This window comes from Panthera onca, chromosome A2 (assembly GCF_046562875.1).
Source record: "Panthera onca isolate mPanOnc1 chromosome A2, mPanOnc1 haplotype 2, whole genome shotgun sequence".
NCBI classification, from domain to species: domain Eukaryota; kingdom Metazoa; phylum Chordata; class Mammalia; order Carnivora; family Felidae; genus Panthera; species Panthera onca.
In genome coordinates, this window is record NC_138340.1 from 26,128,585 (window position 1) to 26,156,383 (window position 27,799).

The following is a 27,799-nucleotide window of genomic DNA, read 5'->3' on the forward strand; positions in this document are numbered from 1 at the left end:
TCTCTTAGCCCCTTTGAAGTTCAAGTTGGCCCTGAAGCAGGCATGCAGAAAGTTCGTGCATGGGGCCCTGGCCTCCACGGTGGGATTGTCGGGCGGTCGGCAGACTTCGTGGTAGAGTCCGTTGGCTCTGAAGTGGGGTCTTTGGGTAGGTGGAAGCAGCTGGCCAGCGGCTTCTGGAAAGCTGAGATTACATGAGGCCTGGTCCCAATGTCAGGCTGAGAGTTGAGTCCTCCTCCAAGCTTCACTACCCTTAGCCCCCTTGCCTCCTGACCATCCGTGGCCAGCTCTGGATATGGCTGTGGGATTGGGATTTTCATTTTCCTCTTGCCCTTCAAGTTGCCCTCTGCCTCTTCATTAATTCCAAGGACAGAGGTTTTCTACAGATGTTGTGCTTGAAACAGCGCTTGGAACATAATAGGCACTCTGCAAGTAATTGTTGCCTGAATTCTTAGTTTAGATGAATGAATAAATTTTGCTGAAATTTGAAATTTGGGGAATAAATATTCTTTGGAGCATAACAGTATATTTTATTTTACTTATTTTATTATTATTTTTTAGTTTACTTATTTATTTTGAGAGAGAGAGAGAGAGGCAGAGATAGGGGGAGAGAGAGGGGGAGAGAGATGATCCCAAGCAGGCTGTACACTGTCAGAGCAGAGTTTGATGTGGGGCTCAAACCTACTAACTGCGATATCATGACCTGAGCCAAAGTCAAGAGTCAGATGCTCAACTGACTGAGCCACCCAGGCACCCCGATTTTAAATACATATCTGATGTAAATAGAATCACTTTAGATCAGTGGTCACCAAACCTGCTCTATAAAGAATGAGATAGCAAATGTTTTAGTATTGTGGGCCGTATTCTCCCGGCTGTAACTGTTTAAGTCTGCAGTTGTAGCACAAAAGCAGCCATAGAAAATATAGAATTGAAGGAATGCGGCTGTGTTCCAGCAAAGCCTTATTTACAAAAACAGGTACTAGGTCAGTTTGGCCCACTGGCCATAGTTTGGTGACTATGTGTTTTAGGTAGTAAAAATAAGCAAACCAGAAAAAATAAGAAATCACCTTTAGTGTTTCCTTCTAGAGGGATAATGAGTGTTTTGGTATGATATTAAACCTTTTGGCATATCCTTCTAGACGTTTTTTCTGTACATTCACACCTAAATATTGATATGCCACAAAAAATATCTAGGGGTAATCTTTGTATCTTGTACCTCAGATAAATATAGGCCATGTCTTGATTTTCCATGGCTTCTTTGGACTTCCATTGCATGGATACGTCTACCATTGGGCTTTCCTGTTATTTCCATGGTTTTCTTAAAGACACAATGCTGAGTACATATACTTAGTACCTTTGTTTACACATATCCTTGATTATTTCCTTCAGATGAAAACCCGGAAGAGGATTTGGTGGGGCAAAGGGTGGGCATTGATTTAAGGTTTTGGTTGACCTTCCTTATTAGATGATGTTTAAAAGAAAAACGAAAAGCATAGTATAAAATCCAGCCCTTCCACCTCTTGTAAAGGCTCAGTGGGCTTGTTTTTGTAGGAAAGGGGCACAGATTTCAGTCTTCTGGCTGATACTTGGGTTTGAGGGAGTGAGTTGGTAGTAACATAGAATAGGTTCTTTCCACCATGTAACCAGGGGTCCTTCTCACCCCATCCCCCAGGGTTTGCCATCGAAGGTCCCTCCCAGGCAAAGATTGAGTATGACGACCAGAATGATGGCTCATGTGACGTCAAGTACTGGCCCAAGGAGCCTGGCGAATATGCCGTTCACATCATGTGTGATGATGAGGACATCAAGGACAGCCCGTACATGGCCTTCATCCATCCAGCTGCAGGAGACTACAACCCAGATCTGGTGAGTCTATTTGTTATGTTTCTGTGCTCTCTTCCTGGCTCCTGACCCTCTCTATGGTATCCAGAGACATGTTGAGGGATGGCAGAGAGGAGCCATTGAGAGTTTAGGAAGGACAGTGGTCTGAGCTGGGACCCTGGTAATACCACTTAATACTTTCTTAATGCCGGGCAAGTCACTTATGTCTCTCTCTCTCTCTCTCTCTTTTTTAAATGTTTTTATTTATTTTTAAGAGAGAGAGAGAAACAGAGCTTGAGCAGGGGACTGGCAGAGAGAGAGGGAGACACAGGATCCAAAGCAGGCTCCAGGCTCTGAGCTGTCAGCACAGAGCCCGATGCGGGGCTTGAACTCACAAACCGTGAGATCATGACCTGAGCCGAAGTTGGACGTTTAACCAACTGAGCCACGCAGGCACCCCCTCTGACTCTTGATCCTTTCTCTATAAAATGGGAATGATAGTAGCGTCTGTTTCCTAGGATTTCTGGGATGATTCAGGGGATCTAACATACATGAGGACAGTCCTTAGCCCAGTGGCTGGCCCATCCAGGGGGCTGCAGAAGCTGTTCTTCATAAATTAAACATGCTTTTTTCTCCCCAGCTCCCTTCTCTTAAATTGGAGCAGTGTTTCTAAGAGCTTCTGTCAAACTCTGAGGAGGCTGATAAACATCAAGTCTGAGGCAGTCTGGCGGCCAGGTGGAAGCTTCCACACTCCCATGTGTGCTATTGTGGCCCACCCGGGCAGCTGTTTGTAGGCTGATGTCGGTCTGGACTAGTTGCTATCCCTCTTTGGCCAATTGCTGGTCTTTTTTCCTCCCTGGGAGCTGCAAACTTTTGGAATGTCTGTGGTGAAGGTTCTGAGCCCCTGTCAGAGTGAGAACACTGAAACTGGGCATGGCTGGAGGTCCATGTCCTGGTCACTAGAAGTTCTCTATGTCAGCTCAGAATAAGGCAAGGAGCCCCAGGCTAGTTTGGGGCCTGGGTTTTGAGAATTTTCTTCCTCCTGGGAGGTTAAAGATACTGTTTATAATTTTTGAGTTACAGCCTGCTAGAACATTTTTCTTCCATATCCATCCTGTTACGTAGGTACTGTGAAGCCAGATATGGGTTGTTTTGTTCTTGTCTCATTCCCTGGTGGTCACTGGTCATTATGTAGGGGCATTGTTGGGGCATGGCACAGAAAGAGAATTATTATTGGCCCTTTGCTCCAGGTCCAAGCTTACGGACCAGGTTTGGAGAAATCTGGCTGCATTGTCAACAACCTGGCTGAGTTCACTGTGGATCCTAAGGATGCCGGAAAAGCTCCCTTAAAGATATTTGCTCAGGTAAGTTTCCAGGGCCCACCTGTGCAGATAACTGTCAGGTGACAGGATCTGTCACTATAGTGGCAAGTTGCTCAGTTCATCTGACCCTCAGTTCACTCATCGACACCTTGGGAATAACACGAATATTTATCTCATGGGGTTATGTGAGGATTAAATGAGATTCTAATATGTAAAGCAAGGTGATTTTCTCATCTTTGGGTTTTGTATTCCTTGGAAACAAGGCTTGATTTCAGATTTCCTTGTAAATGTCCTTCAGTGTGGCTGAAGCTACCTAGTCCATGATAGGAGGTTTGTAAACTAGAATTTATTAAATATATTTATCTAACTTAATTGAATTTGGCCCAAGGATTTAAATGCCGGAATTAAAATGAAGAAGTATTGAGTGGCCATGGCTTTATTTTTGGGTCATTTGCTTTTATTAAAAACAAATAAAAGCAGGCAGTATTTTATCACTTGTGGTGATTGCATTGTGAGAATGTGGCATATCGTAGTTGTTCCGTGAAGATTTGTTGGATGGGTGGTGACTTGATTGTCTTGGGAAGCCATGGTGACCCTGTTTGATGAAGACAGTGTGAGGGGCCAGTTTCTGTTCTTAGCCTCTGCTCTTTTGCAGGATGGGGAAGGCCAGCCCATTGACATCCAGATGAAGAGCCGAATGGACGGGACGTATGCCTGCTCGTACACCCCGGTTAAGGCCATCAAGCACACCATTGCCGTGGTCTGGGGAGGTGTGAACATCCCTCACAGCCCCTACAGGGTAGGTTGTGAGACAGAATCCTGGCCATTGTATGAAAAAGCCAAGTCCTGTGGCAGGTCTGAGCTGTATGCTGGATGGTCAAGGAGATACATCCTTGGTGGACCTTGACAGATGGAGTAGTTTGAAGGGCAGAGTACTCTAGGTTGTCCAACAAAACTATTTCTAACAATGTTAACTAACAACGTGTCACTGGATCCAAGTGCAGGAAAACTTGGTTATAACTTTCTCCCATGTCCTCTTTAGGTCAATATCGGGCAGGGTAGTCATCCCCAGAAGGTCAAGGTGTTTGGGCCAGGCGTGGAGCGAAGTGGACTGAAGGCAAATGAGCCTACTCATTTCACAGTGGACTGTACCGAGGCTGGGGAAGGTGAGAGGGGGCTTCCCCCGGTGCAGTCATTGTTGCTTCTTGAGGAAGAACATTCTTTTCATAATGTTTGAAAAGCAGTGAACTTTGAGCCAAGAAATAGTGCACCTGAATAGGTAATTGTTCACCTAATGAGCCTCTGTGTCAGTTTCTTGGTCATATCTTTGCTAATCTTCCATCCCGTCTCCAAATCCCTGACTTAGCACCATCCCTTTGTCAGGTTTGTTACTGGAAGCTTCCCAATTGATTTTCTGGGGCGTTAGGTGAGCTGAGCTGGAAGCGATTGCATGGGACATGCTGTTTCTTGTACGCTGGTGTGCTCATAAGCTGGTCTGTTCCAGGTGATGTCAGCGTTGGCATTAAATGTGATGCCCGGGTGTTAAGTGAGGATGAGGAAGACGTGGACTTTGACATTATTCACAACGCCAACGACACGTTTACGGTCAAATATGTGCCTCCTGCTGCTGGGCGATACACTATCAAAGTTCTCTTTGCATCTCAGGTGTGTGTTTGGGCCTGGGTTCTTTCTGGCCACCTGTATGCATATTTCCTTTTTTTTTTTTTTTAGCAATAGGGCATTGTCTTGAGAATTCTGCTTAATAGTTTTCCTCTCTGGTTCCTTAAAACCATGAAGGAAAAAAAAATAACCCCAGAATTAAGTTTTTACTACTTTCTAACCAAAGTGAGGCACAGCGCATTCAGTGGTTACAGCAGGGCTCTCTGGAAGGAGACTGGTTTGTTATAAACATTCATCAAGTTTTTGACTGAAATGTAATGAACTTCTAGAAGTGTTCTACTTCATCCTCTTTGAAGCAAAGGTTTTGGCCCTCAAACTTTTGTAGGGAGAGGAGCTTTGAACTTTCAAATAGAGTTCCTATTTACATGTGATATGAGGATAAGGCAAGTGGTACCTAACATAGGGAATAGTGGACTCCCGATGATTCATATTAACCTCATGTAAAGATTGGAATCTTAAGAGAAGGTGCCTGAAGGTGTTGGTCTTGAATTAGCTTCGGCCAGTTAAACTGTTCCGCCTTTATTCTGATAATCTGCAACATTCTTCTTTAGTTTTTTAAAAAATGTTTATTTTTGAGAGAGGGTACAAGAGGGAGAGGGGCAGAGAGAGAAGGGGACAGAGGATCCAAAGCAGGCTCCACTCTGACAGCACTGAGCCTGATGTGGGGCTCGAACTCATGAACCTGGAGATCACAACCTGACCCGAAGTCAGATGCTCAACTGACTGAGCCATGCAGGCACCCCTGCAACTTTCTTTTTGAAGAATTATAGCCATTCTATTTCTGATCAGCTCCTTGCATTCCCCAAACCTTAGCTCTGAGCTGTACCTGGAGGACATTTCCTTCCCTGTGACCCCATCCATATGTTATTGTTTGGGTTTTATTCTTGGTAGTATTTCTTACATTCTAAGTACTCAACCTTTGTTGTTAAAGGCTCAGAGTTTTCAGATTCATTTGTGGGAAACCTTCCCTTAGCTGTGCAGTAAGCAGGTCAAAGCCTGTGATGTAGGGATCCAGGCATTCGTAAGTGACACCTGTTGGCCCCTACCTGAGGCTAGATTGCAAGGCTTGGCCCATGGTGACAGAAGTTTGCTCACCACCACCCACCAGAGTCACAGAGGTCTCCCCCTTCATGTTGGGCAGAAGGCTAAGCTCTGGCAGACGCTTCAGGGACTTTCCTACTGAGACAGTGTCTCCCCTACAGGAAATCCCCGCCAGCCCTTTCAGAGTGAAGGTTGACCCTTCCCATGATGCCAGCAAAGTGAAGGCAGAAGGCCCAGGGCTCAGCAAAGCAGGTAAGACGGCTCCCGGAGGCCTTCTACAGGCCAGTGGCAATGGACATGTTTGGTCCAGGGACCTTGAGGGACTCTTCTCCACCAAAGGCAGGTGTCTGTCGGGACAGTGCTCCTGCCCAAGCTGTTGGCAGTGGCCGAGCACCAGCCCGTGTCGCTGACTGCTTTGGTAGAGCTGGTGCTGAGGAACCCGTCAGACTGGTTGTAAAAGTGAAACCACTTCAACCAGGCCTGTCTCCCCACTTCGCAGTATATCCTTCCAGGTGTGGAAAATGGGAAACCGACCCACTTCACTGTCTATACCAAAGGGGCTGGAAAGGCCCCACTGAATGTGCAGTTCAGCAGCCCCCTTCCTGGAGACGCCGTGAAGGATTTGGACATCATCGACAATTACGACTACTCTCACACCGTTAAATACACACCCACCCAGCAGGTAGGGTTCTTCCCATTCCCTTGTCCCCTGGCCCCCCACCCAGGCCCTTTCCCCCTCAGTGCTGTGCTGGGTACTTTGGACACCAAGGGTGTGATCTGTGCTCTGTTGTAGTGCTCCTCTGTGGGCTGCAGCTTCTCACGCCTGTCATTCTGAGCCTCTCTGGGAGGTTCTGGCAAAAGGCCTGGTTGGTTCTGTGAGGAGGACCTGAAGGTTTCCCTAAGAACAAGCAGGAAGCTAGCCCGTATCTCCCCATCCCAATCTCCCACGTCCATTTTGGGTTTTAGCAGGGAAACTGTGAGCTCTTGGAATTCAGCACCTAGTATCTCCCTCTTATTTCACACACATCGCTCATCCTTACCAGCTGCCTTTCCTTTAGTCTTTTCTTAATTACTCACAGGGGAAGGAATGGCCATGGCTCTGTTTTTCCTTGCTGGCCCTTTTACAAGGTGGTGTAGTGGGTCTCTCTCAAAGAGAATTCAGCCTTTAGTTCCTCAGCCCCGAAATAGTATATTTAGGGCCCCAGATTGTTCCCTTTGACAAAATTCAGGAACACAGACAGGATCTGACCATCCAGGCCACTTGGCTCTGATTATTTTAGGCAGGAAGCACCAAGGAAACACTCTCTCTGTGTATGCATTCATGTTAACTTGTTCAAAATTTCACTCCCTGGCCACACTTCTGGGGTCTGAGGAACAGATAACCCTCAGAAAAAGCCTGGATTTTACTACTTGTGCATAGTGTTCTACACGGTCATTCAAACCTCTCAGATTTCTTCTTTCCTGAGGAAAACAGTCCCCCTGTGTGAGGTACCCTTTGTGGGAGAACAGGGACGATGCTTTCTGCAGAAACGCCACCTGAGAAGCATCACTCTTGCTTGGCCCTCTCAGGGAGGAGCTGCCTAGAGTCTCGTGGGAAGGAATGAGAGGTACGGTGAGGATTGGGGGGTGACTTAGGTGTCCCCTTGCGCTGGGGGCTACATATCCTAGGAGATGAAATCTTTACTCTGAGAGCCTCCCTGGCAGCGAGAGGGGTCCTCTGGATGAGTTCTCATGTGCTGCAATATAGATGTGGCCTCTTATCTCCAGATGTTCTCCCTGTGGTTTTTGTTTTTACCTTAATGAGGGGTTCATTATTAGTGGTGGTAAAATTAATACTTTCGTAGGTAGAATACCCTTTACTCAGCGGGCTGCTAAGTGCTAAATGGGTAATTCTTTTCCTACTGATGCTTCAGAGGGCTGCTGGGAGCCTCACCATCGGGAGCACCAGCTTGACATCATCCTTATTGCCAATTCTCCACATTGCTTAGGAGAAGGTACCAGAACACATGGCCATGCACACTGGAAAGGTTACAAGGTCTTACTTAGACTCTTCTAGAACATTCTGAGACTCTTGCTTTATCCTGTATGTATAAACCTTTCTGGGTTTTGGCTCAGCTGCCACAAAGTAAGTTGCAGACATTAAGACAGAGTCAGGTTTTGACCTGCACCCTCAGAAGAGACAAGAACCTGTTGCCCTAGAAGCCCCAGCTGCCAGTTGGGGCAAGGGTGGAGGCTAGAGGGGGAGACTTCTTCAAAGTTACCCCAAGGTCAAAGTCATCCAGTTCTGGATGACAGTAGGTTTGAGGGGTATTGCAGGCTCAGTGGCCATTTGGAGCTATTTGTTCAGATGCTGCCTATCATGTGTCTAAGGAGCCTGGCAGAGGCTTGGTGTGTCACTGCCTCCGATGTGAACGGCTCACATGGTTCTTCTCTGGTCCCGGTTTGGTGTTTAGAGCAAGGTTTGCCATTCCTTTATTTGGGCAACTTGCAGTTTAGCCAATTTCTCTGTGGCAAAGGAAACAGATTGTATTTCTTCTCTTGGTCTGTGAGTTCCCCAAGGATGGGATATCATGTCATATATATACAAGCATATATATCTTTCCATTCCCAGTCTTGAGCATAGGGCCTGGTGCTCTATGTTCTCTGCATGGATTTATGCCTTAAAGCGTGAATACACAAAATAGAGCCTCTTCTCACAAGCAGAGACAACATAAGAACTTTGCACAAGAGTGGGGCCAAGCATCCTCATTTGCCTTTGATCTCTCTTTTCTGAAGAGCAGCGTACAGCTCCAGATTAGGTTAAATAAGCTTGCCTTTTGAGCCGTGCCCTTGGATGTGGTTAAGAAGCCTGGGTCAGCCCAGAAGGCCGTGCCCAACATGGAGGCAGGGAGCGCACTTTGAAGACTGAGGCCCACAGGTGCACCTTCTTATGGTGGTTTTAGGGAATATCAGGCTGGAACTTTCCAGAAGTGTAGTTGTTTGGTGTGTGTGAAGAGACAGCGGTGGGTTCTAGCCCAGGGTGAGCTGTCGCCCTCAGAATGCAGGCTGTGCTGTATGAGGAGCTGTGGCCCCACCTGATTGTTGGCTCCCTGCTCCCTGCCACCTGCGGGCTACTACTGTCCCCTGCAGGGTCTCTGAGTGTTGCCTCCCTGCAGCAGACCAGCCATGGTCTCGTTGGAAGGTGGTGATCAGAGCTCCTTTTGCCTTGGTGGAGTGTCCTTGTTGGACTGGGGCTTGAGGATCCTCCAAAGGTCAGACAAAGGCTTGATTTCTTAGGAAGGAGAAGACACAATGCCATATTCTCCCAGGGAGTTTGCCTTCTGTGCTTTTGGATGGCTGCGTCCCCAAAAGCCTTCAGTTTCTCACCCATACTCCCTCCCATAGAGCAAGTGCTTTGAGAAGCTGGTGGCAACGGCTCCATGACCTTCTAGGTCAGAAGCCACTGGGAATCAAAAACTCCACGTACTTACGGTGGGTGCCTTGAGGAGACCCTGTGAGTTCACTGAGCCTCACAGGATGACAGGCCCTACCTGTTCTGGAGGTGTCTGGAGGAGGGGGCTGTGGGGAGCTCACTTGGTCCTGTCCTCACCTGAGCTCGCAAGTCAGAGTCTTGTGTTCATGTGCTGTGCAGGGTAGGATTAAGGTCTCAGAGGCACATAGGGGAGAAAATAAAACTGACCTGCAGTCAGCAAGGTCTTTGTGAAATGCACCAGTGGTCACTGCTCACACATTCCTGACATCACTACTCTCTCTGGTTGTTCCTTGGCCAGGCCTCACAGGAAACCTTAAAATGCTACAGGCCCTTGCAGGTGGTAAATCTCTTCAGATCTCTTCCTCCCCCTTGTTAAGTTATTTGAGGTTGAGTTAATTTCCTGGGTTTTTGTTTTGTTTTGTTTTGTTTTATTACTGGTAATGAGAACACTTTTTTTTTTTTTAATGTTTATTCATTTTTGAGAGAGAGTGTATAAGCAGGGGAGAGGCAGAGAGTGAGGACAGAGAATCCAAAGCTGGCTCTGCACTGACAGCGGCGAGCCCCATGCGGGGCTTAAACTCACAAGCCGTGAGATCATGACCTGGGCTGAAGTTGGACACTCAACCAACTTAGCCACCCAGGCACCCCTGAACACACTTTTTTTTATGGGATGGGTAGGCTTAATTGAAAGAGGATTTTTCCTCCTCATGTGGTGCACCAGAGACGCAATGAGAAGACTTATAGGGGCTGGTGGGGAAGGAAGTTTTTCCATGACCTCTGGTTAGCTGTGAGGCCTAGCCCTCAAGGATTTAGGGACTTGTGGGCACATTGAAGCTTGGGAAGAGCTGGTGTGGTGAAATTGCCATGGTGGCTGAAGTAATGGATCACTCCCTGCCTTCCTCATTACAGAGAGGAGACCTTTCCTGTCCCTGGGCTGGCTCTCAGCTCTGTTGGATCTGACCTGTGTACATTTTACCACGAAATGTTACACCCTTGAGGCAGGGGGCCAGTTAGTGTGTTTGCAGTGCTAATAAATCCTGGAGAATCAATCCTCCCTCCTTCAATGATGGCAATCAATTTCTTTCTTGGCTTCTTCCCCCCTTTTTTATTATTATAAGCAATGTGAGAAAATATATATAGGCCAAAAGCTACACCCTTTTAACACTTGATCAGTGACAGCTTTCAGCAGAGCCTAAATTCTGGTGAGCCCCCAGATTTCCTCCACGTCCTCTTATGTTATGCCTGGATGTTTAAGGTGAGGGAGATCTTAATCTACTGGGACAGCCATGGGCTTTCATGGAGTCTTGGTTGGGCGGGGGGGCAGGGGTTGCTTAGCTGACCGGGGAGGGGAAGCCTGACGTGAGTGGGCCAGGACTGGCCGGAGGAGAACATCCGTGGCACATATGGTCGTACTGTGCTCCCATGACCCCTGGCCTACTAGCAAGGGGCCTGCCAAGCCCACAGATGTGGTCCCCTCTGCACTTGCAACTTTTCTTTCTTTCCTTGACATAGATGGAGTTTCGAGACTACACGGTGGTCCTAGAATAACTCCAGTCTGCAAATCCCTTTCACCATCTGGTGGCCTGAAATTGATTTCCAGAATATAGAAAAAGCTGATTTTGTTCAGTTAGAGGCCCCCATACCCAGCAGCTTTCTCCATGGCCACAGTCAGGTGTGTGCTGGGTGGAGGTAATGTGGCAGAGCAGCTGGGACACTGGTCTGGGTGCTGTGGGTGGAGGTCCGACTCTCACACTTACCAGGTATGTGATTTGGGGCATGTGACTCTACCTCCCTGAGCTATAGTTTCCTTTCCTGAAAAAATGGAGATGACAGTGGGAAACCACCCCTTTGGACTGTTTGGAGATTGAGTCAAGGAAATGCTTAAAAGCACAGAGCACAGTAGGCTTGTTAAGTCGTCCCTGTTGTTATAAGCTGCTCTGGTTTTATCTTTCTCGCTTGTTCTTGCCGTGGTGCTGGAAGCTTAGAGAAACGTATCTGTGCTGTTTCTTTCTTTTTTTTTTTTTTTAAGTTTATTGATTTATTTTTGAGAGAGAGAGGAAGAGAGGGAATGTGAGAGGGGGAGGGGCAGAGAGAGAGAGGGGAGAGAGAATCCCAAGCAGACTCCATGCTGTCAGCACATAGCCTGATGCAGGGCTCGAACTCACAAACCATGAGATCATGACCTGAGCCAAAACCAAGAGTTGGACGCTTAACTGACTAAGTCACCCAGGCACCCCTATATCTGTGATGTCTCTAAATCTACTGGAGTCAAGTGCCCTGTGTCTCTGGAAGAATGAAGGATCTGGAAGGCAGGTTTAAACAGCAAGTTAGATGTTGGTGCCCAAAGGTGCACTCTGTTTCCTCTCGTTCCAGGGCAATATGCAGGTTCTGGTTACCTATGGTGGCGACCCCATCCCTAAAAGCCCTTTTGCCGTGGGCGTGGCTGCTCCACTGGATCTGAGCAAGATAAAAATTAATGGGCTGGAAAACAGTAAGTGTGTGGATGAAGGGGGGGCAGGTCACTGAAGACCATCAACTGGGGCTGCCAATTAGATTCCCTTCAAAGGACAGTTTGCAGAGAAACATTCTGCCTTAAGAGACTTTGCAGTGGGACAGACTTGGGTGTGGATTGGGGCCATGCTGTAGGATAGCTCTGTGACCCTCCTGACCTCTGTGACTTCACCAATCCTCGGTCTTCTCATTTTTAGAGTCGGGGAGGGGAGATCAAGAATACTGACATTCACAGGAATATTTTGAAAGTTAAATAAGAGCTCCTGATTCAGGGGCTGGCACATAGCCAGGCCTCCGTAACTGCTGGCCTCGCAGTGGGAAGCTTTCATTACATAGAGAAGTTGGGACACATTGATTTCTGGTGAGTTTCTACTGTGCTAGTTGTCCTTGGCCATGGAATCCACACGAGGGTAGACAGTCTAGCATAAAAGCCAACTCCCTGGCGCTCAGAAACCACAAGTATGATACATCCCTCCAGCCCCATCCCAGTATTCCTTTAGCTTGGTAGGTATCTTATCAGTACAAACTCATTTCATTTATTTTAAAATGTTTCAATTTATTTTATTAGGGAAAATTCCAAACATACAAAAGTAAAGACCATAGTATAATGTGAACACTGATGTTGTTATCACTCATCTTCAGAAGTTCAACACGTAATCATAGAATTATTTTTTTATACAAGCCATGCATAAATCCACTTTCATCTAAAAAACATCACAGTTGAGAGTAAACTCCACTCTGCTACCTTTTTTTCTCCCTTAGGTTAACCAGAGTTTTCAGTTCAGTTTTTATCCTTCCAGACCTTCTCTCTGCATCTATATGTGCATATGTGCCAGCAGAAAACATTTGACAATGTTTATTTTGCATTAAAATTATCCTGCCATACCCGTGTGTCTTCAGCCTGCCTTTTGACATCAGCACTGCATCCAGGAGAACACGCACACCTATGTCCCCTTGTTGGCATGAGCTGCTGTGTGGCTGCAACCCGGCCATGCCTCGGTGGCACACATTCACCTGATTTCAGGGTCACGTGGGGCTCAGCGCATACCCCCCCAAGGCAGGCCTCTTTGGTCTCAGTGGACCGTTCATGAGCGCCTTCACTGACCTGTGACCCAAATACATGAGCCACCTCCCAGCTCTGGGGTCTCTGAAGCAAGAAATGGATGCTGGCTTTGTCCCTGGAGGGCAGCCAGCTCTGAGCATATGAATCGTCACTGTCCAGTCCTTTTCATGTGTCTCCTCATTGTTGCTTTTTCTCTAAGACACTTAGGGCTTCAATTGCAGACCAGGCAAAGCACAATGGCGATTAGAAAAGCCTTTGGGCCATGGCGCTCTGAGGCTCCAGAGTCAGGAATTCCCTGGCTTGTGGCGGAGGCCCTGTGCTCCCAAGTGCTTTCCTTTGGGTTCAAAGTCCTTCCCCTGTTTTTGTCAAATACAGCACATGGGTTTTCTGTGGCCCTGCTTTGCAGAGAACTTTCAGATATCAGCGCAGTACAGAGAGTCACTTCCTCAGACTCGCCTCAGTGCCCCTGCACCGGCCAGCTCTGTGACTTTTGCCTTGTTGGCTGTAGGACTAAATTTGCTGCCAAGAGTTAGTAAATAAAACATTGGCCTATGGGAATGTTTTGATATAAAGTTAACACCTGAAGTAAGTAGAGGACAGTGTCAGATTATAATTTACCAGTCAGCAGATCACATTGTGAGATCAGGTAAGTTTATGTTTGAGTCCCACCTTTCTGGTCTGCTGGGTGTCACCCTGGACACATTCCTTAACCTCTCTGAGACTCAGTTTTCCCATGTGTTAAAGCCATCACTGACAAATACCCCATGGGGTTGTGGTAAAAATTAAATGAGATGATGTGCCAGGGTGTAGAGTGCATTCAGTACGTGTCAGCTATCATTGTTATCAATATCATCATTAATTAATAATTGTTCTTGTACTGGTTATTATCCAGGTACATGCTGATTATCCCTACTCAGTCTTGCTTCTTGTCCTCGATATCAGCCACTGCTTGTTGCCTGGGCTGAGATAACACCTCATGTCCAAGGAACTGTCAGTTTTTTGCTCTCGGTTGTTCTTGTTGCTGAAAAGGGTCAGCTCATCACTTTGGCATGTTCCCCTTTTCCAGGAGTCGAAGTCGGGAAGGGCCAGGAGTTCGCCATTGACACAAACGGGGCAGGAGGCCAGGGGAAGCTGGATGTGACGATCCTGAGCCCCTCGAGGAAGGTCGTGCCGTGTCTGGTGGCGCCTGTGGTGGGCCGGGAGAGCAGCACAGCCAAGTTCATCCCTCGCGAGGAGGGGCTCTACGCTGTAGACGTCACCTACGATGGACACCCCGTGCCTGGGAGCCCCTACACGGTAGAGGCCTCACTGCCACCAGATCCCACCAAGGTTAGCTTGTGTTTTTGTACCAGGATGTGTCTCCTGTTGTCAAATATAACACTGTGGTCCTTCACCGATCCTGCTTGACAAAGACCTTTAGAAAATCATTTTCTGAGGAAAGTCCATTCTCAACGACTGACGGAAGTTTTCTGTCCTATAGTTCAGCCTTGGCCGGGGAGGGGGGGGGGGTCACCTGGGCAGCTTGCCATCCTTCCCACTGCTCGTCTTCTCTCTCTATCTCTGGTGGTGAGGCTTCGGTGAGGGCCTTGTCCCTGGGTTCTAGCCCTTCATTTGCTAGCATAATAACGGGTGAGCCTGAATGGGTGAGGTGAGATAGTGTGGGTGGAGGCCAGCGTCCAGCATGCAGAGTGAGCTCACCCTGCAGAAGCTGTATAATACAACATAAAAATATATGAGTGGGGCACCTGGGTGGCTCAGTCAATTAGGCATCTGACTCTTGACCTCGGCCCAGGTCACAATCTCATGGTTTGTGGGATCAAGCCCTGTGTCGGGCTCTGCACTGACAACACAGAGCCTGCTTGGGGTTCTTTCTCTCCCTCTCTCTCTCTCTGCCCCTCTCCCGTTCAAATTCTCTCTCTCTCTGTCTGAAAAATAAACCTTCAAAAAAAAATTTTTAATAAATAAATTAAAAATTTTATTAGATTTTTGTTTTTAGAGCAGTTTTAGGTTCCTAGTAGAATTGAGAGGAGGGTACAGAGATTTCCCTCATACCTCCTGTGCCTGCATGTGCACAGCCTCCCCATTATTACCATCACCCAGCAGAGTTCTATGTTTGTTCTAACTGACGGACCTACGCTGACATCCTGTTCACCCCAGATCCGTAGTTTGCACAAGGGTTCACTCTTGGTGGTCTACATTCTATGGGTTTGGACAAATGTAGAAGGACAGGTATCCACCATTGCAGTTTTTTATTATGTGGAGTTTGTTGAGGGAGGTGTAGCCTTCCAAGCAACAGGGAGGCCCATAAAACCATGCTACAAGCGTTCAGCCCCGCGTGTGTTTGTTAGTCTCCACCTCCAGCCCTGTGGTTCGGGAATGCTGGGCATGGCAGAGTGGAAGTCACATGCCGGGCTTCAGAGGGCCACACCTCGGTGCTGTAGCTTTCAGTGTTGACTGAGCTTGCAGCTGTGTCTCCCTTTGGTAGCCATCTGCAGCCTGGATTGCACCGTGGCTCCAACTCGGGTCTGTGTGACATGAGTTAGGCCCCAGGGAGAAAGGCCACTCAGCTGAGAGGCCTGATTGCAGGCTGGGGTGTGAGGTGGTGCTGGCCGAGCAGCCACTCCAGCATCAGGCGCAGTTTGACTTTTATTCTCTGTTCAAATAGGTGAAGGCCCATGGTCCTGGCCTTGAAGGTGGTCTCGTGGGCAAGCCCGCGGAGTTCACCATCGACACCAAAGGAGCGGGCACCGGAGGTTTGGGCCTCACCGTGGAAGGCCCATGCGAGGCCAAAATTGAATGCTCTGACAATGGCGATGGCACGTGCTCTGTCTCCTACCTGCCCACAAAGCCCGGGGAGTACTTTGTCAACATTCTCTTTGAAGAGGTCCATATACCTGGTTCTCCCTTCAAAGCCGATATTGAAATGCCTTTCGACCCCTCTAAAGTCGTGGCTTCGGGGCCAGGTCTCCAGCATGGGAAAGTGGGCGAAGCTGGGCTGCTGAGTGTTGACTGTTCGGAAGCAGGGCCCGGGGCCCTGGGCCTGGAAGCCGTGTCAGACTCGGGAGCGAAAGCCGAAGTCTGTATTGAAAACAACAAAGACGGCACCTATGCGGTGACCTATGTGCCCCTGACCGCCGGCATGTACACACTGACCATGAAGTATGGAGGCGAGCTCGTGCCCCACTTCCCCACCAGGGTCAAGGTGGAGCCTGCTGTGGACACCAGCAGGGTCAAAGTCTTTGGGCCAGGAATAGAAGGAAAAGGTAGGTTTCATAAAGAGAGGGAAGCTGCAAAATAGCTTGGGACTTAGGGGTCCCCAGAAGCTGAGTGGAGCTCTGAACTCATATGCCCACTGGGGCCAGGTGGGGTGTAAGAAAACACTCACCTGTGCTCTCTGCATCCAGAAGAGAAGGACCATGGCAAAGGAGTGGGCACATGGCATTTCTGCTGCCTGACCCTCACGTTTCTCTGTGGGGAACAGGGCCCAGCACTGCCTGCAGATTTTCCTATTTCTCTGGCAGAGTTAAAAACCTTGATTTTTATGTGGGAATTCAAGATCTTTCATTTTTGACACTGAATTGAAAAGGTTTCAGATGTGGTGCTAATACCACACTTGCTGCAGAGCAGATCTGTCTTTGTCCTTTAACCTGTTCCCAGACCCCACCTTTGTCCAAAAAGTGTACAAGTGGTTGTGTTCTCACTGGGGCTTCCACGGACTACCCGGGAGGAAGCAGCTTTTGCAGGGTGGTGGTAGGGGGAGGTGGTCATTAATATTGTTGATTTTGAGAGTCAGAGAAAACAGTTGTCTGCTGTCACTGAAACTAGACCTAACGTATCTAAAGTGCAAGGACCTTGGTTCTTGGATTTGGTCCTGGGTCCCAGGTATAGGTGACGTTCTTATCTGTGTGATTGCTCTGCAGATGTGTTTCGTGAGGCCACCACCGACTTCACGGTTGACTCACGGCCCCTGACACAGGTTGGGGGTGACCACATCAAAGCCCATGTCGCCAACCCCTCAGGGGCCTCTACCGAGTGCTTCGTCACAGACAATGCTGATGGGACCTACCAGGTGGAGTACACGCCCTTTGAGAAAGGTGAGTTGATTTCTCCTTGGACATGACCCTTGTTCATAGCTGTGCTGGGCCATTTCGTTTGGTGACTGGTGTTGACTCCTGCCTCATGCATCTGGCCTGTCTCAGCAGAGGCATGTACAAAGTGACAGGGACATGTGGAAATCTCCCTCCCCTATAATGCCTCCTTATATGTTGACACTTGGGCCAGGTTTAGCCTCAGGCTCACCCGAGCAGGTTATGAGTGATGTCATGCGTATTGCCCGTTTATAGAGTTTGTTTTACATAATTTATTTCTTGAATATTAAAATTATTTAAAAATTTGAGGGGCACCTGGGTGACTCAGTTAAGCGTCCTACTTTGGCTCAGGTCATGATCTTGCGGTTCATGGGTTTGAGCCCCGCACTGGGCTCTGTGCTGACAGCTCAGAGCCGAGAGCCTGTGTCTCCCTCTCTCTCTGCCCCTCACCCACTCACACTCTGTCTCTCAAAAATAAACATTAATAAAAACATTTTTTAATTTGATAAATAACAAAAAGGTAAACAATTAAAAGTACCATATATCCTCATTACTTGGATATGTGATTCCTATAAATATTTTGGTGCAGATACTTCCAATCTCTTTATGTAAATGCATGTATATTCTATTTCATGGATTCCCCCTTTGTCTCTTGGCTAATGACTGCATGGAGTGTTTCCAGATCAGGATAATACATTTAAGATGACTAACTTGTTATTTGCTTGGAGGAGAGACCTTGTGCATATGTGTGTCAGGGAGGGAGAGTTATGTGTCTGTCAGGTGAACAGAAAGCATAAATAAACAAGTGCATTTAAAAAGAATCAAATCATACCGATGTTGTACTATTTCTTTAACCCACTTGTTGCAAATAACATGGTATAGCAGGTAGGTATGGGTACTAGGTGAAACTCTGCACTAGAGTGTTATTTCCCACAAATAGGTGACTCCTGTACAAATATGCTTCTGTTTGTTGTTTTTGAACAGGTCTCCATGTAGTGGAGGTGACCTACGATGATGTACCTGTCCCAAATAGTCCCTTCAAAGTGGCTGTAACCGAAGGCTGCCAGCCATCTCGGGTTCAAGCCCAAGGACCTGGGTTGAAAGAGGCCTTTACCAACAAACCCAATGTCTTCACCGTGGTTACTAGGTAAGCAGGGTCCTGGGCTCTGTGTGTTGACTCTCTAAAAAGAGTAGGTTTAGGTAGTTCAACTGCTCTGAGTTTTACGGGTGTATTCTGCGTATGTGTCATGGAGTCTGGTACTCAAAAAGTTACCAGAAAGCTCCTGGTGATAGTCATAAAATTGCTGAGCAAAGCAGAACTAGATGGAAGCTCCTTAACTTGATAATGCAGAAATATATATAGCCAATCTCATAGTTAGGTGAGATATTAGAAGTATGCCTCCTATGGGGCGCCTGGGCGGCTCAGTTGTTTGGGCATCTGACTCTTGATTTTAGCTCAAGTCATGATCTCATGGGTTTGTGAGTTCGAGCCCTGTGTCAGGCTCTGCACTGACAGCATGGAGCCTGCTTGGGATCCTCACTCTGTCCCTCTCTCTCTGCCCCTCTCCTGCTGTCTCTCTCTCTCCCCACCCGCCCCATATAAGCATTAAAAAAAAAAAATTTTTTTTTAATCAAAAGAAGAATAAGCATTGGAAAGGAGAGGTTAAATCTGTCTTATACTGTTGAGAAATCTTCTGTGTGAGAGGCGTCACAGTAGTTGAGTCAGGTTGGCTACATGGGATCGTTTATAGAGGGATTTTAAATAGTTTTGACAATAGGCAGACTAGCATGAACCACTAGTACCACTGTGCTTTCTTCTCCACACTTTCCAGAGGGGCAGGAATTGGTGGGCTTGGCATAACTGTCGAAGGCCCATCAGAGTCGAAGATCAACTGCAGAGACAACAAAGATGGTAGCTGCAGCGCTGAGTACGTCCCCTTTGCTCCAGGGGACTATGACGTTAACATCACATACGGAGGAGCCCACATCCCTGGTAAGGCTTCCCTCAGAAAGGTACCCAAAGAACAATTGATTTCGCGTGAAAGCACGTTTTGTTTTGCTTATCTCTGAGTGGAGAAAGAGTCTGATATTTGCAGTGACTGCAAAGGGAGAATTTGCTTTATGGCTGCATCTCCAAGAATATCCCACCTGCCAGGAGGACCAGTAACATGGCAGAACACATCAACTTGGCATTTTGACTGCAAATGGTTGCTCACATGTTGGAGGACCTAATTTAAGTGAAAGCTGATTTTTTTTTTTTTTTTAGAACGTTGAAAATCTCCATTTTATTCTATGGTTGGTTCTTACGCACCTTAGGCGTGTTTTCTTACTTTCTGTTTTTCATTGACAGTCCTGGTAGCCAAAAGAGACACGCAGACTCAAATTTTTATTAATTTCTTTTCTATTTAATGATGTAGTATATGCACTGGCTATAAAACAGGGTTTGTTGGGTGCCTGGCTGGCTCAGGAGGTGGTATATGCAGCTCTTGATCTCAGGGTTGTGAGGTTGAGTCCCATGTTGGGTTGATGAGATTACATAAAAAATTGGGGGTGGGATAAATCTTTGTTGTGGGAAGGCTGTCCTGTGCATTGTAGGGTATTGAGTAGCATTCCACCCCCCTTCATTTTGTGACAACCAAAAATGTCTCTAGATATTGCCAAGTATCCATTTGGGGACAAAATCATCCCTAGTTGAGAACCACTGCTATACATGATTGAAACAATGAGGAAATACATGACTTAAGTGGCAAAGGGCCCTCCACCTTTCATGCTCCAGGGGAGGGATTTTCATAGGTTCTGCTTCTGCTCATTTAATGAAACAGTTGCCACTCAACACAGATCTAGATGGGTAGGTGACTGTGGTATGGAGTGGACACAGGTAAGGACTCTAGGGGCTGCCTCTGAGTCAGCCTATGCCTTGGCTTAGATATGTTGAGAAAGAGGTTGGAACCCTACCCCCAAGACTCCTGGGGCAGGAAGAGCCTTGGGTTGGTCAGTATTATTCTTGCCCTAAAAGTCATAAGCCAGGGTGAGACGGAAGGGGAAGGACCAGGCTGAGGAGCTTACTTTTAGGTTTTCGACTTACTCCCAGGGAAGTGGAGTGTGCATTGACCAAACAGTTTCCTGAATCTGTATGTTTCCCTCCTTTATTACATGCAAACGTGTGCACACGTTCAAACTCACTCTTCCTCTCACGTTGATCTGAAAGCATTGACATTCAGCTCAAATTAATGCTCCTCAGATGTTCATTTAAGCCTTAATTTTATGAAGGCTTAGATTTTCTTTGAAGGCTTAAGTCTTTTTAAGTTTAAGAAACTTAAATTGGTAAGTTTCTCCTCAAACTTGGCTTTGCAGCTGATCATAGCTTTCTAAATCCCTGTAAGCACTAGTCAAGACGCATTCAGTCATGGACAAGACAGTCAAAGCTCTTGAGCTCCGGGAACTTCCTGGCTGGTGTTTATGCGACTTCTCCTGATAACTGCTACAAAGAAAGAACAGGGCTCAGTGACAGAATGCAGAGCCTTGGGTATCTTTTGGAGCTCTGCAGCTCTGCAGTTGGGGGGATGGTAGAGGAGAGTACAGAGAACAGATGGAAGGCTGTTCTCAGGAGAGATGATGTGGTAGGTATCCACATCATCACCCAGGCAGGGAGCAGTGGAGAAGACAATCTCCTGGTCGTGGAGATAACAACACCGTTCTGACTTTATTGGGAAGGTCTGGTGGATGCCATCAGCTTTGGAGTTCCCCTTGCAGAAGAGGGTGCGGGCTTGGACCCCTGTGGCTGATGCATGAGCATGAAGCAGACAGCCATCTTTGAGAATTACAATAAAGAGAGACCCACTTGGAATTTTCTTACCAGAGGTAGATGGTATGTCTTCATGCTTCAGACTCTCTGTTGCCTCTCAGAGCTGAATACCAGCTTTTCCCAGATCCCAGGCCCTTCCCAGGCAGAGTTATTTAGGAAAGTGTTGGTTAGTTGTCTTAGTATTGGGCTGCTTAGCTAAGGTAACTCATATGGTGTTGAGCTGTGAAACATACCTGCTAGCTTCTGATTTGCTCTCATGGGAATTCTGATTGGTTAAACATAGTCCAGTGTTTCCTGGCCTGGTACAGACCTGTATTGGAGTTATTAGTTTACCCGCTGTGGCCTATTAGTTTCCTCTGGTGGGCCAGCTGTGGTCGGTTGGTGGTGGTTCTTAGATCAACTGGATCAACTGACATAAGGGCATCAGGAAGAAGAGCTGCTGTGATTGGTTTTTGATGTCTGCCTGGGGCACAGCATGGGGGGCAGGTAATGCTTGGTATCTGCCACCTCATACCTCGGGTCTAAAGTCATTTTGTTAGTTCTTGGCTACTCTCATGCAGAGTTCAGACACCTTCCAGTGGGGGCTCTGACTTGGAGATCAGCCTCAGGGGTAGTCGATGGCCATCACCTGCTGACACTGAAATTCTCAGCCGTTTCTCTGTAAACTGAAGCTCCCTTTTGTTTCCCTAAACCCAAACATGGAGGGTGATGTTTGTCTTTGCCAGGGTCAGCCATTTATTTCAGCTAGCTGAAAACTTTGATGCCGTCAAAACCCAGCTATTGCTAAAAAGCCAAGGTCTCTGTTCTTTGTGTGATCTTGTAATGTACCACCCCTAATTCTACAACAGATAAATTTGGGGGGGGGATGCAAAGCAGAGACACCTGAGTTTGTGTGGCAGTTAGAAGTCATTAATTTTGCCAGCCTTCTTGGGGAACACAAGGACTTCTGCGCACAGCAAGAGATGCATATCACTGCCCCTCGGTGATGGACTTGGAAGCCAGAGGGGGGCATGATTCCAGAGCCATTGGGGCTCCCGTTTCTGACTCAGCTCTGAGGAGGTCTTCCTCTGTCCCCCTTGGTGGGGGAATCCCATGAGGGTCCCTGGTCCAGCCCTGGCTTCTCTGTTCAGTGCTCGTCTTGCAAATCCTGATCACACAGCATTTTCTGTTAACTTGGTCTTTAAAACCAATACCTTCAAAGAGTCAGAGGACCACAGCTGACAGGGAGAAAGCAAGGGTTCACCCAATGACCAGGGAACCAAGCAGGCTACGTTGCTGGGGGAGGATTCCAGGAAGCCCTCGGGAGCTGTTTGGGGAGAGAATATTGAATGTGGGCCAAAAGGCCTCCCTGCCTCTATAGCCCTTTCCACTTCTTTCTTCCACCACTCAGCTGTCTTCCTTCATTTTCCTCAATAGCCTGTCTTTCCCCTCACCTCCAGTCCTCTGCATATGCCCATCACAGCTTAAAACCCCTCTCCATCTGCTTCCCTGGATGCTATCTGTTCACTCTCATGTCTCAGCTTCAATGTCACTGGAAAGCTTCCCCTGGCCTCCTGAAGACTGGACTCATTGTCTTCTAAGTGCCCCACCAGGGCTTGTCCATGCCCTTAACATGTTATGTGATAGTACAGTGCCTTGTGTGCCTCGCCCTTCTACATTGTGGGTTCCTCAAGGGCCATTAGCCACTCTGGGCCCAGCACCTGGCACAGTGTCTGCATGGAGTGGATGCACATGGGTGCACACACAGCAAGGTGGGGGGAACTGACTAAGGTCCAAACCACCAAGGGCCCATGCAGAGCAGCAGTGTGATTCTGGGTGCACACAAGGCAAGGCTCCCGTGCTCAGAATCCTGTGACTTGTTTTCCAGGCAGTCCCTTCAGAGTTCCAGTGAAAGATGTCGTGGATCCTAGCAAGGTCAAGATTGCTGGCCCCGGACTGGGCTCCGGTGTCCGAGCTCGCATCTTGCAGTCTTTCACAGTGGACAGCAGCAAGGCCGGCCTGGCCCCACTGGAAGTGAGGGTCCTGGGCCCACGAGGTGAATATGCATCCTGCCCCCCTGCTGACATTCACCTGCCCCAGATGGGGGCAGCCGTGAGCCACAGCAGGCACTTTACTTTTGAGTTTGGTCATGAACTTAAAATTAAATTTCTTAAATTGTTTTATTGCTCCATACTCTAAACAGGAGAAGCTCCTGCTTAATAAGCAGGCAGACCTCTTCTTTCTCTAGTGGTCTTTCCCCTATTTAATAATATGGCTCTGAGTGTCTTCTTAAATTAAAAAAAAAATTTTTTTGATGCTTTTTATTTATTTTTTTTGAGAGAGAGAGAGAGACAGACCATGAGCCCCAGGGGAGGGGCAGAGAGAGGGAGACACAGAATCAGAAGCAGGCTTCAGGCTCTGAGCTGTCAGCACAGAGCCCAATGCGAGGCTCGAACCCACAAACCGTGAGATCATGACCTGAGCCAAAGTCGGACACTTAACTGACTGAGCCACCCATGAGCCCCTCTAAATATCTTTTTAAATTTTTATTTTTCTTAAGTAGTGAGATGAAGCAAGTAGTCTTTGGGCTCTCCCATGTAATACTGTTAAAACTGCTTGGTTACACATTTCAGCATTTGTGAGGTGACTGGGGTTGGTCTAGAATTTGGGTGGGCAATGGGGTTGGAGGTGATAATTTTCTTCGAGGTGCCTTTGTGCCCATGTGGAACACACTCCAAATTTCTGGAAATGACAGCTACTCCTCCCATGTGACACATGGCTTTGTCATTGTCCCAACTTCCTGGAGGGAGAGGGTCTCTTGGGAAATGGCCTTTGTTGCCAGTTTGGCCTGCCCTGTTGGCAGCCTGGAACACTGGGGTTCAGTAAGGCTAGCAGGCCATTTTGGGACAAAGCCCTGAAGTGCATTGAAGTTTACCTTATTTGGTAGACGATCACATTTCCTCTTCTAGCATTTAAAGTGTGCCATTCTCTGCTTAATTTCTTAAATTATCTGGATTTTTCCCCAGTGATGTGTTCTTGGCTTCACAGAAATGGCAATTGGGGGCTTCCTTCTTTGAAGAGGAACTTTCTCCTTAATGGGGTTCAGCAGGAGGTTATGCCCTTTGAAGCTCAGGGCAGACGTGGTTTGAGGGAAATGAGGTCATGGGGCTGGAATCTGATTCTAATAGTTACTGAGCTTGTATGACCTGTGTGTGTGTGTGTGTGTGTGTGTGTGTGTGTGTGTGTGTGTGTGTGTGAGTGAAAGAGAGAGAGAGAGAGAGAGAGAGAGAGAGGAGGGGGTGCTTTACTTAGATATCTACCTCTATTATATTATTATGGAGGACTCTGAAGTAACAGCCTTTTAATTTTAGTTGATGAGGTGGATTCCCAGTCATGGCGCAGCCCCTTGAAAGCCATTTCAGAGTTCTTTAAAGGTGACCCGAAGGGTGACTTTACGGAGACAGGTTTGCATTTTCCTATTGCCTGCTGCTCTAATTTATGTGACCTGAATGCCTCTTGCTGGCTTCATCCTTCACATTGCCTTGCTCCTGCCTCCTCTGCTTTGCTTACTGAGTAGACCATGCTTTGCTTAACCTACTCTGCGGTTAACCCATCCTTGATGCTCACGTTCAGAACTGGGATCTGGAATCTACCAACGCAATGCATGCCTTGATTATGTTTTAACATAGTCTCTAACCATCCCCTGTAGGCATCACTTTGAAGGTCCCCTCACCCCATGAGATTGACACCCTCACCTGTCCTGCACCTATGCCCATCCTGCCAGCGCCATACTGGTCTTTGATCAAAGGTGGCCATAAGTCTTGACTGGCCAGCCCATTGGTTAATTTTTCTGTTCAGAATTGTGGACTCTTTGGCCCTTCCTCAGCTGTACAGTAAAATTGCCACATCCCAAGCATGCCTAACCAGCTTGAAAGGGTAGAGCATGTCTGCAACATGCATCTTTGCACAAGCACGGGCAGTCTCCTTAATTATACTCAAGGGCTGACTGAGTGTACTTTAGCCAACAGAAAGCTGAAGGTGTCTCTTGGGGTCATTTCTGCAACCATGAATTGGGGATCCTGTCTCCTGTGATTTCTCAGGCCTCTGATTATGGCCTGCCTGCCTTAATGTTACTCATCAGTGGAAACCAATGTGATTGGTTTGGGATGAATGTGATTCTGTTTCAAACTCAGCCCAGGGTGGAGTGAAGGAGAGTCCAAGCAGTTCCTCAGACTTATCATTTCTGTTCTCAGGCCTGGTGGAGCCGGTGAACATAGTGGACAATGGGGATGGCACACACACAGTGACCTACACCCCATCCCAGGAGGGGCCTTACATGGTCTCGGTTAAATACGCTGATGAAGAGATCCCTCGTAGGTAAGCTCCTGACACTTACAGAAGAGGGTCCAAACCAGCCTGAAGCCTACTCCTCTGCAGGATTGACCAGCACTGCCTTGGTGATCCACTCATCCATTCATTTATCCATCTGTCCATCCACCTATCCACCCACCCACTGGTCTATCTACCCACCTACCCATCCATCCACCCAACCATCCATCCATCCACTCAACCGTCCGTCCATCCATCCATCCATCCATCCATCCATCCATCCATCCATCAATCCACACACCCACTCACCCACCCAGCCATCTATCCACCCATCCATCCACCCATCAGATCAGCAGGTATCACTGAGAACCTTCATGCTCTGCACAGGTATATCAATACACTAGCCTTGATATTTGTGTCTGCTCCTTTCTTAGCATCCTGTTTCCTCCTACTTTGTTCTTTTCAGCCATCTTTAATTTAAAGACAAGCTAAAATTAAGGAGTTGGGAATCTTTGAAGAAACAAGGAATGCATTAATTCATCAAAGTCTTCTTTCTGGTGGCCTTGCAAGTAGTTTTCTGATTAGGACAAAGATTTTTACTTTTTGACTTCTTTACTTTTTTTTTACTTTTTTACTTCTTTTGAGGATTTGGTTGGCAATAGCATTCCCAGAGGGTGTTGGATAGAAACCTATTCCTCAGTCATATTAATATGAAATGTTTCCTACATTCTTCCACTCTCCAAACAGCCTCTGAAGGTTTCTTTTTCTACTCCTTAAGATGAAAAAATTTTGCCCATACCCCTAATATACATATAGCTCTAGGTATATAGAAATACATAATTTATATATTATATTTATGTATTACTTTGTTAATAGGTAATTCACCATCTAAAGCATTCTAAAAATAGAAAAGAAGATGATAGAATATTAATTTTATTATTCTAATTATTTGTTCCAGTATTGTCTCTTAATTCCAATATTCCCTTCCCATTTTGGTAACCATTTTCTTAGCATAACAACAGTGAGTTAACCTTGTCTCCCAAATCAACTTGGGGATTAGTGTGTATCGCATGGAATGCACTCAGGGAAAGCCAGTCTGTCATATGATGGTTACATGGTTGTAAATTTCTGCTGGGTCTAAGGTACTTAAGGCACCCACTATCTTATCTGCTATAGAAATCCCTCATTTCAAGCCCAGTCTCTGTGTAAGGGAGATAAAGATGTAGCAGGGGTTGATGGTTGATGGTATCCACACTGACTGGGGATGTGTGTGTGTGTCTTTCAAGTCCCTTTAAGGTCAAGGTCCTTCCCACATATGATGCCAGCAAAGTGACTGCCAGTGGCCCTGGCCTCAGCTCCTATGGTGTGCCTGCCAGTCTGCCTGTGGAGTTTGCAATCGATGCCAGAGATGCCGGGGAAGGCCTGCTTGCTGTTCAGATAACGGTAACTTTGAGTTCTCTTCTAGGGTCCAACTTTATTAATAAAGACCTGATTTCCTGGCCAGGGATAAGAATAAGGTTTTAATAACCAATTTCTGGCCTGATGCAAGTGTTTGACAGTTTTTTGTTTTTTTTTTCCGACCAGAGAGTCAGTAATTGTGCCAGAGAACAAACATGCTTGCCTGAGAGGTCTGAAGGGGTAGCTCCAAATACCACGTGTGGATGAATCTCATGTATTTTGATCTCTATTATATCTGTTCCTCTGTTTTTCTTTTAAAATGTTTTCAATTACTCATCGGATTAGTTAGGACTAAGCTTTGCTGCGTATCACAATATACCCGGCAAACAAGAGTGGCTTAAACATGGGATTATTCTCTCTGTTTAAACAAGCCGGGAGGCAAGCCACCTGGGTGCTATATGGCTCCGCAGAGAAGCAGGCTCCATCTCTCTGCTCCTGTGTCCTGACTGTGGCTTCTTCTGGAGGCCTCCTCGTGGACCACGGGCCCTCTGATGCACATGGCAAGCTGGAAGGAGGAAGAGGAGCAGCAGGGGAAAAGGGGACTTTTGAGTCAATGAGCCACTTCAAGCAGCTCTGTGTACTTCCACTTCTCTCGCATTTATTGGAACTTTGTCACAAGTCACATGGCCATACCTGGTAGCAGAGGATGCTAGGAGGTGGGAGCAGCCCACCCAGCCAAGAATTGGGCACCTTTTACTAAAGACAAAAGGGAGAGAGTGGATGTGGTGGTGCAAGTGCAGGAGCCCTCTTGTCTCCCTGTATTTTAGTGGATCCGGAGCTCAATCACTACATGTTCACTTGACCGAAAAATTCCTAAACATTGACCATGTCCATATGGTGTTAAAGAGATCTGTGACTCTTTCTTCTCCCTAGCCCCACCCCCCAAAAAGATTGTATTAAGCCAGTAATTCTGTCTCTTCCTGAAGAGGGGTGTAAATCAATGAGCAGAATGTGTTTCGGTTTCCCATGAATGGTTTCTACATCTTGATGACAGCATCTTAAATAGCATTTCTCTGTGATTCCCAGGACCAAGAGGGAAAGCCCAAAAGAGCCACTGTCCACGACAATAAAGATGGCACGTATGCTGTCACCTATATCCCTGACAAGACCGGACGCTATATGATTGGGGTCACCTATGGGGGGGATGACATCCCATTGTCTCCCTACCGCATCCGGGCCACACAGACAGGAGATGCCAGCAAGTGTCTGGCCACAGGTGAGTGCAGGTCAAGG

The 27,799-nt window shown here is 47.2% G+C and overlaps 1 protein-coding gene across 4 annotated transcripts in view; it reads left to right on the forward strand.

Moving 5' to 3' along the window:
- Nucleotides 1-27,799, forward strand: part of FLNB (filamin B) — a 142,666-nt gene that overhangs the window by 79,717 nt on the left and 35,150 nt on the right. For 2 of the 4 annotated variants that reach the window (XM_060631394.3, XM_060631395.3), the window contains exons 11-29: nucleotides 9-145; nucleotides 1,670-1,863; nucleotides 3,069-3,182; nucleotides 3,796-3,939; nucleotides 4,183-4,306; nucleotides 4,645-4,805; nucleotides 6,023-6,113; nucleotides 6,374-6,543; nucleotides 11,707-11,824; nucleotides 13,974-14,236; nucleotides 15,573-16,170; nucleotides 16,828-17,001; nucleotides 17,980-18,142; nucleotides 18,828-18,988; nucleotides 22,668-22,835; nucleotides 24,151-24,243; nucleotides 25,033-25,156; nucleotides 26,395-26,551; nucleotides 27,593-27,782. In XM_060631394.3, the coding sequence (XP_060487377.2) occupies nucleotides 9-145; nucleotides 1,670-1,863; nucleotides 3,069-3,182; nucleotides 3,796-3,939; nucleotides 4,183-4,306; nucleotides 4,645-4,805; nucleotides 6,023-6,113; nucleotides 6,374-6,543; nucleotides 11,707-11,824; nucleotides 13,974-14,236; nucleotides 15,573-16,170; nucleotides 16,828-17,001; nucleotides 17,980-18,142; nucleotides 18,828-18,988; nucleotides 22,668-22,835; nucleotides 24,151-24,243; nucleotides 25,033-25,156; nucleotides 26,395-26,551; nucleotides 27,593-27,782 (3,344 nt within the window). The remainder of the gene's footprint in view (nucleotides 1-8; nucleotides 146-1,669; nucleotides 1,864-3,068; nucleotides 3,183-3,795; nucleotides 3,940-4,182; nucleotides 4,307-4,644; nucleotides 4,806-6,022; nucleotides 6,114-6,373; nucleotides 6,544-11,706; nucleotides 11,825-13,973; nucleotides 14,237-15,572; nucleotides 16,171-16,827; nucleotides 17,002-17,979; nucleotides 18,143-18,827; nucleotides 18,989-22,667; nucleotides 22,836-24,150; nucleotides 24,244-25,032; nucleotides 25,157-26,394; nucleotides 26,552-27,592; nucleotides 27,783-27,799) is intronic. The other 2 variants (XM_060631396.3, XM_060631397.3) reach the window with 1 other exon arrangement.